This window comes from Cyprinodon variegatus, unplaced genomic scaffold (assembly GCF_000732505.1).
Source record: "Cyprinodon variegatus isolate N-32 unplaced genomic scaffold, C_variegatus-1.0 Scaffold378, whole genome shotgun sequence".
In the NCBI taxonomy this organism is placed as follows: Eukaryota; Metazoa; Chordata; class Actinopteri; order Cyprinodontiformes; family Cyprinodontidae; genus Cyprinodon; species Cyprinodon variegatus.
Genome location: NW_015150831.1, coordinates 426906 through 433800, shown reverse-complemented (window position 1 = coordinate 433800; position 6895 = coordinate 426906). Strand labels below are relative to the sequence as shown.

Sequence of the window (6895 nt, the reverse complement as noted above, 5' to 3'; positions counted from 1 at the left end):
CTCACTCACTCACTCACTCACTCACTCACTCACTCACTCACACACACACACACTATGGAAAAGAGCAGTCAAGATCTCCAGACAAAGGCTGTGCAGAAAAAAAAATCTAAATAAACCAATTGATGAACACAGTCCAGTAGAGATAAAACAAAAAACGTCAGAACTGTAAATTTACAGTCATATATATATATATATATATATATATATATATATATATATATATATATATATATTTGTATATATGTATATGTCATTTTGTTTACACTTGTGTAAACAAAATGACAAATAAGATCTGTCTAAGTCTAAGATGACTTCAAAGCAGGAAGAAGGAGAAGGGAAGTCCACTATTTCAGAATGATAAACTTCAGTGGGCATTGGCAGAGAAACTGGCAGATGGATTAAAATTCAACAGGAAAACAGATAAAAATAGGAAAATACTAAGTACAAACTATGTGGTTGTGAAGCTGTAATATACAGCAGAATGGGTTGTTGACGTTTCTTTAATTTCGGGCAAAGGTTCCTGTGATGTTATGAGCCGGAAAGCTCTTGAACTCCAATACCCAGCATGCAATGGGGCGCGTGGCGTCAAGGGTTGGAGGCTAGAGCGAGAGGGCAGTTCTGAATGTAGCTTGCTACTGAAAGGTTCTGTGGAAGTTTGGAAATAAATATACAGAACAAGTTTAAATTTACAGCTCCAAAAATCTTTCAAAGAATCTGCCAAGGCTCAGCCACCTGACGTCGGTGTGCAGCAGCAGATCAATGTGCGGTCTGCACCTGCCTCCCCGAGCTGGGCACGGAATAAACGCCTCTGAAAACTCCTGGCCTGAACAGAGCAAGCGATCTTCATCGCAACGTCCATGACATGCTTCATATTTAAAATATTGCCGCACAGCTGTTGTTGCTGAATGATGCAGCGGTTGATCCAAAAAATCCGGGAAAGTTTCAGACAGCTTGAAAAGAGCAACGAATCCAGCAGTGCGCCAAGCCATAGATGGAGCCCCATCAGTTGTGATAGATGTCATTATCTCATTATCTCTGCAGATTCATCTTCGCACTTTAGAGTTCCTGGTAACACCCTAGCAACCGTGGCAAACCATGCCCAGCAATTCCAATGCATAAAAAAGGTTCCCTGCATACTTTTTACTTTTCATTTTATCATTATGAAAATAGACGTTGGCATCTTGTGATCAATGATTTGATTACTGTTTTTTAAAACGTTTTTTTTTTTCATAGCCATAAATAGGTCTACATTGTAAAACTTCTCGCGATCGACTGAAACTCCGCCCGCGATCGACTGGTAGATCGCGATCGACTGGTGGGGCACCCCTGTCGTAGCTCATACAAGTTTACTGTGTTCACATATAGTGGGGACACAGTTAACTGACCCTTTGGACAGATGATGACTGCTTTTTGCCTTGGTCATGTAACTCCTCTCCATCTTTTTTATTGGTCGCCGCTGTCAGGTAGTGACAGCCTATGGCAACAGTGGGCCTCTGTAACAGCAAATCCCACAGTGCTTTGTGAAGAAAGCTCTCCGTGAAAAGCAATCTTGGATAGATCTGTCTCTTCTGAGGCCTTTCGTTTCTTCTCATACACTTCATAGACACTCTTCCAACCCTCTGCCATTTTTAAAGAACCGGGGTGAGAAAGGTGAGCTTCAATGACTGTGTGAAACCTTAGCTCACCACAGATATATATATATGCCTGAAAGTGTGCATGAACTGATTGACAATTAGGAGGACCTCTTATTGAGATGATCCATCTGGAAATAACCAATCGGCATACCTTTAATAAGAACATCCACAACTGATAAATTGAGTTATAAAATATGAAAACATGACTCATGGGATCCCAGTTGATTGACAGGCTAATGTAGAGTATTTACATAATTAAGAAAAGTTGGTGATATCCAACCTTAATTTTTAAACTGGATCAGCTTAAAAGACCAAAGAAGCCATCAAGTGCAAGTTCAAGATTTATGCTTATTTCTATTAGTGATGTAGTGACAGTGAGCTATGGGCTATTAAAAGGCCTCTTGCTAGTAACTCAATGGTAGAGTAAATTATTTCTTATTTTAACCATTGCGTATATTAGCTGCAACATATGAATCAAGATGCTATGACTGAAAAAATGTGATTGACAGATGACCGTTGATATGTGATTGGCCGAATTTAGGTGTTCAGGCTGACGTATAACTAACTAGCTTGCATAAGATAACGATTTTAAGACAGGATTCTATTTTTAAATAGAAATTTTCTAACTCATCTGATATAGAGTACATTTATATGCATGTTTAAGCCACTATTATATTATTAAATTGACGTTTAAATATGACTTCCCTACGACTATAACAAGGTTGCCCCACCTACATTAGTCAATCTGATGGGCAGCAAGATCATTTCTGAAATAGAGTGATATAAAGAAAGCAAAACATTTCTCAATTATTGTTGAGTGCCCCCCAGGCATCAGCTTCCCTGATCAACTCCTGCAGTGTCACCGACAGAGGAAGAAGCAAGCATAAAGGAACATCGCATGGGTTTATTGGAGGCAGAGAAATCAACAGGTCTGCATCTGGCATAAAGAGACTAGAAGAGATCAAAGTTCCTTTTGAGGACTGCAGAGGCCAGGCTTACAACAATGGGGCAAACATGAAGGGGAAAAACATGGGAGTTCTTTGTGTGCCATATGGAGCTCATATCCTGAATTTGGTTGTGGAAGTTGCTTCCAAAGCTTCCATGAACTATTTTGGCATCATACACAAGCTTTCACCCTATTTTCAGCCTCCACTCAGAGATGGGCCACACTAAAATAAAACACGTGGGTATCACTTTGAAGATGCGAACTGACACAAGGTGGGGAAGTCAAGTGAAGAGTGTTGAGCCCCTGAGATATGAGGCAGCTGGTGTGAGAAAAGCACCGACTGAGGTGAGAGATCACACCTAAGACCCCATCATTAAGGTTGAGGCCCAGTCCTTGTCAGAGGAGGCGAGATTCTACAGCTTCAGCATCTGTAGAGTTGTGGTATGAAACATCATGTGAGCAAGTTGATGCATTCTCCCAGCATGCAACAAGTGTTGCAACTGGATTTGCAGAGAAACGTCTAAAATGTGCAGCAAACTGGATTGTGCAGCAAACCTGAATTGTAGAAGCCTGCTCTATAGTTGTGCTGCTATAAGCTTAGGCTGCTAAAGGACATAGAGGCAACTGTTCCTCACTGTGATACATTTCAATTCTCCAATTTTGCATTACTTGTCAGTTCAACTTTTGGGATTATTCTGTTTCCTCGTTTTATAGTAGCTTTTTCCAGCTAGGTTCTATTTAACTTTGAAACAATCCTGCAAAGATGTCAGCAAAGGACATCTATGAGGATGAAGTTTGAGGTTGTTCTAAACAAACCACTGAGGTCCACACAGTACAGGTTCTCCCATTAAGAATTTGATGAGCCATGACGCTCAGAAGAAGCTGGAGGTCTCCTTTTTCATTGTTGTTGATGCTGCAACTTAAGCTGTTCAGGAAAGACTTTCCACACTGCAGGAGGTGAGAGAGAAGCTTGGAGCGCTCTCTAATTTCAGGATCTTGCAGAAATCTATCCCAAGCTGTGGTTTGCCTCTTCCAGTAGCAGCAGCTGGACCAGAGAGAAGTTTCTCCAAGCTGAAGCTTTTTCAAACATAGTTGAGGTCCACAAAGTCACAGGAGCATCTCTCTTGACTTGCCATCATCAGCATCAATTGACATCATTAATCCATAGCGAACGAGTACAGTGAGCAAGACAGCAAGTACAGCAAGAAAATATGTAAGCTAATTTATGTTGATTTATCACCAAAGTGTTGATTAAATTCAACATAAGAAATGCTCAGTTTTTAACTTAGGGCTTTTTGTGGCGTTCTTATGTCTGTTTTGTTAGATATCAGCAACCTCTCTTCTTTGAAAGGAATTCCTTAACTTTTGCACACTCGTGGTTTGTTGGTGCACTTAAAAAAAAAAAAATCAAATGTCAGTAATATGATTATTTGCAGCAAAAGACAGACTTTTTAATAGGACGCAGGGTAAAAGCCTCACTGTATGTCTGTGCATCAAAATAAAAGTGTCTTCTGTGGCTGAAGAAACTCCAGATTGCACAAACAGTTCATTACACATACAGAGCTTTACACCTCAGAAGATGCAAAAATCTGTAAACAAAAAAAATGTATTATGTCTAGTTTAAAACAGCTTGCAATCACATCTACTATTTTGTTACTTAAAAAAAAAGATATTGAAGTTATACCAGATTGACAGGCCTTAAATGTAAATATCGCAATTTTTGTACAAACTTGGCTCTGAAGAATCTATTCTCTCTATCAGAATGTGTGAGTGACTCACCTCCTCCCATTGAGTGAATGAGAAAGAAGCACTGGAGACAGTCGCAGTGTTCTGCAGCCTTCCTCAGTTTGTCCACTATCAACTCCTTGTAGGCAGAGCCGTACGTCAGATTACCAACAGCCCTGGATGGACACGTAAAGATTAATATAAGCATGTTTATATGCACAGTAGAAATCTACTACCGGAGGAAATGGGAAGACACGTGTTCCCTGTCCATGTGTGCTTTGATTAAAAACTGATGAGGCAGGGTGATGTTTAAAGAGTTTATGGATGTAGAGTGGAAAGACAATAGAAAGGCTTATCAGAGAGCATTCACTACACCTAGGCTCCTGATGAAGAATGCAACAGGGTTCTCACCAATGCATTTCAGCATAATGGGCCGTAATACTGAGTAAGGGTATTAAACATGGGTCATGGCTGGGTCTTCCAGTAACAGTAGCTAAGGAGTGGCTCCGCCCCCTTTGCTTTAGAGTCTGTCATTCAAAGTGAATATAAGATAACAATTGTGACATATATACAGTAGTAGCCATTCAAAATTTCCCCACTTTGCTTGATGGGTTCTTGGCTAATCCCCTACAATTCCTTTTTAAACAATATTTGTACTAAAATACTCTGTCATGATTTGCAGACATTAAGGGCTAAAGAGAAGCGCCATCTCCTGGTCAGACCCTGTAATTCAGTGAAAGGGTGGAGTCAGAGTAGAAAAATATGCTAGTGGCTGGATGTTGGAGGGGATTTCACTGGGAGTTGAAGGGAAGTGGGCTGCCATTCGGCTGGCGTTTGCCTGGGAAGGGCCATTTTGAATGGCTGCCACTGTACCCATACAGTGGTGGACAATAACTTGGAAAATGTACTTTATTACTGTACTTAAGTGCTTTTGGGAGTACCTTTATACTTAACTTTTACTCAAATGGTCTTTTGACTTTGGTCAAATGGTCGCTCATTAGCAGGCATATGCAGAGCTTTGACATGTTGAGGAGGAAGTAGCTACCTCCAGGGTGAAGAACTAAAACGTGTAAACATGCAAGATAGTAGTCCTTGGGGACTGAGAAACTCAGGTCAGATATTATCTGTAGGTTACAAATTTCATTAAGGTGTTAGTTGTTGCCTTGTGGCCAAGTTTTTCAGTAGGATAGGTTCTCAAAGCAGGTGTGTAGTTTCTTTGTGGTAATAGATTGAAGTTTAAACCTTTATTTCACAGTGAAACTGTGAGGATAATCTGGACGCTCCTGTTTTCTCCAAAATAGCTGCCCTTATTTTTTGCGGCACTTTCATGCTTAAGTTCTTTACAGGTGGTGTAAAATTGGAGTGTCAATACATCAGGTGGAATACAAGTTACAAGGTTTTGCAAAATTACTCAGAAAATTACACAGAAATGTAGTAATATCTGAAAATTTAATTTGTAATTTTGAATACTTAAGTACTTTTAAATGGATGTACTTTTGAGTACTTTTTTAAAGATGACAGCAGAGACACATCTAAAATGTGCAGCAAACTGAACCTTGAAAACGGGAATTGTAGAAGCCTCCTCTACAGTCGTGCTGCTATAGGCTTAGGCTGCTAGAGGACATAGAGGCCACTGTTCCTCACTGTGATACATTTTAATTCTCCTATTTTGCATTATTGGTTAGTCCATCTTTTGGCATTATATTCTGTTTTTTTTTCGTTTCATAGTAACTTCATCTGGTCTGTTCCTGTTTGGCCATGAAACAATGCCTGAAGGAGGCATCATCTGGACTGCTGCCATTAACAACATTCATCATGATAAAGTTAGGCCTGTTTTTTGATGTTCAATGGAGTGTTCTGGGAGTTCTTCCTCTCTACTCCAGCATACACACTCAGTATGAGGGACAATGTAGGTGACCGTCTACCATCTTTAGCTGGTCATTTAGGAGTGAATTATCCAATACAACATTAAACCAGTCAGTCTGAATCATTTGATTATGTAAAGTGTGTTAAGAGGACGTGTTTTAAATTGGCGCTTCATGAACAAACTGAATTGAGTTTTGACTAGACGTTATAAATTGTACTACGATGAGGTTAGGCAGAGATAGGGCTGCTTTTGAAGAACTATTTTGAAAATATTTCATGTCTACATTCCAGTGGCGGCCGGCCCATAGGGGGCGCTGGGGCACCGCCCTCCCTGATAAGAAGAGAGAAACGTAAAATATATTTTTAGAAATTAACTCATACATGTCAGTTTTACTCTCTAGAGTTTGTACCTATAAGCAAAACAAATTATATAAACTACATTTCCCTATCTACTGTCATTCATTTGTGGATTTCCACAGACAGACTCCTACCGTCTCTGTCTTGGAGCGCTGATTAGACTGCCCCACAAGTGCAGAGAATCTGCCAAACATGTATTATTGCTAGGTGAATTTAATAATTTAATGGCCAATCAGCGTCTCAGAATTTTATGGTCTTGGGGCTCTGAAAATACTGCCCTTTAAGTTTGCGTGCCACACACACATTCCTGTTATACTGTGCTTGTGAGGACCAATACACTCGCGCTGAGCCCAGTAGCTCCATTAAC

The 6895-nt window shown here is 40.1% G+C and overlaps 1 protein-coding gene across 1 annotated transcript in view; it reads right to left on the bottom strand.

Annotated features, from left to right (window-relative positions):
* The window catches only part of tube1 (tubulin epsilon 1), a 43345-nt gene that overhangs the window by 18534 nt on the left and 17916 nt on the right, over positions 1 to 6895 (bottom strand). The window contains exon 6 of the mRNA XM_015386793.1: positions 4360 to 4481. Within this exon, the coding sequence (XP_015242279.1) occupies positions 4360 to 4481 (122 nt within the window). The remainder of the gene's footprint in view (positions 1 to 4359; positions 4482 to 6895) is intronic.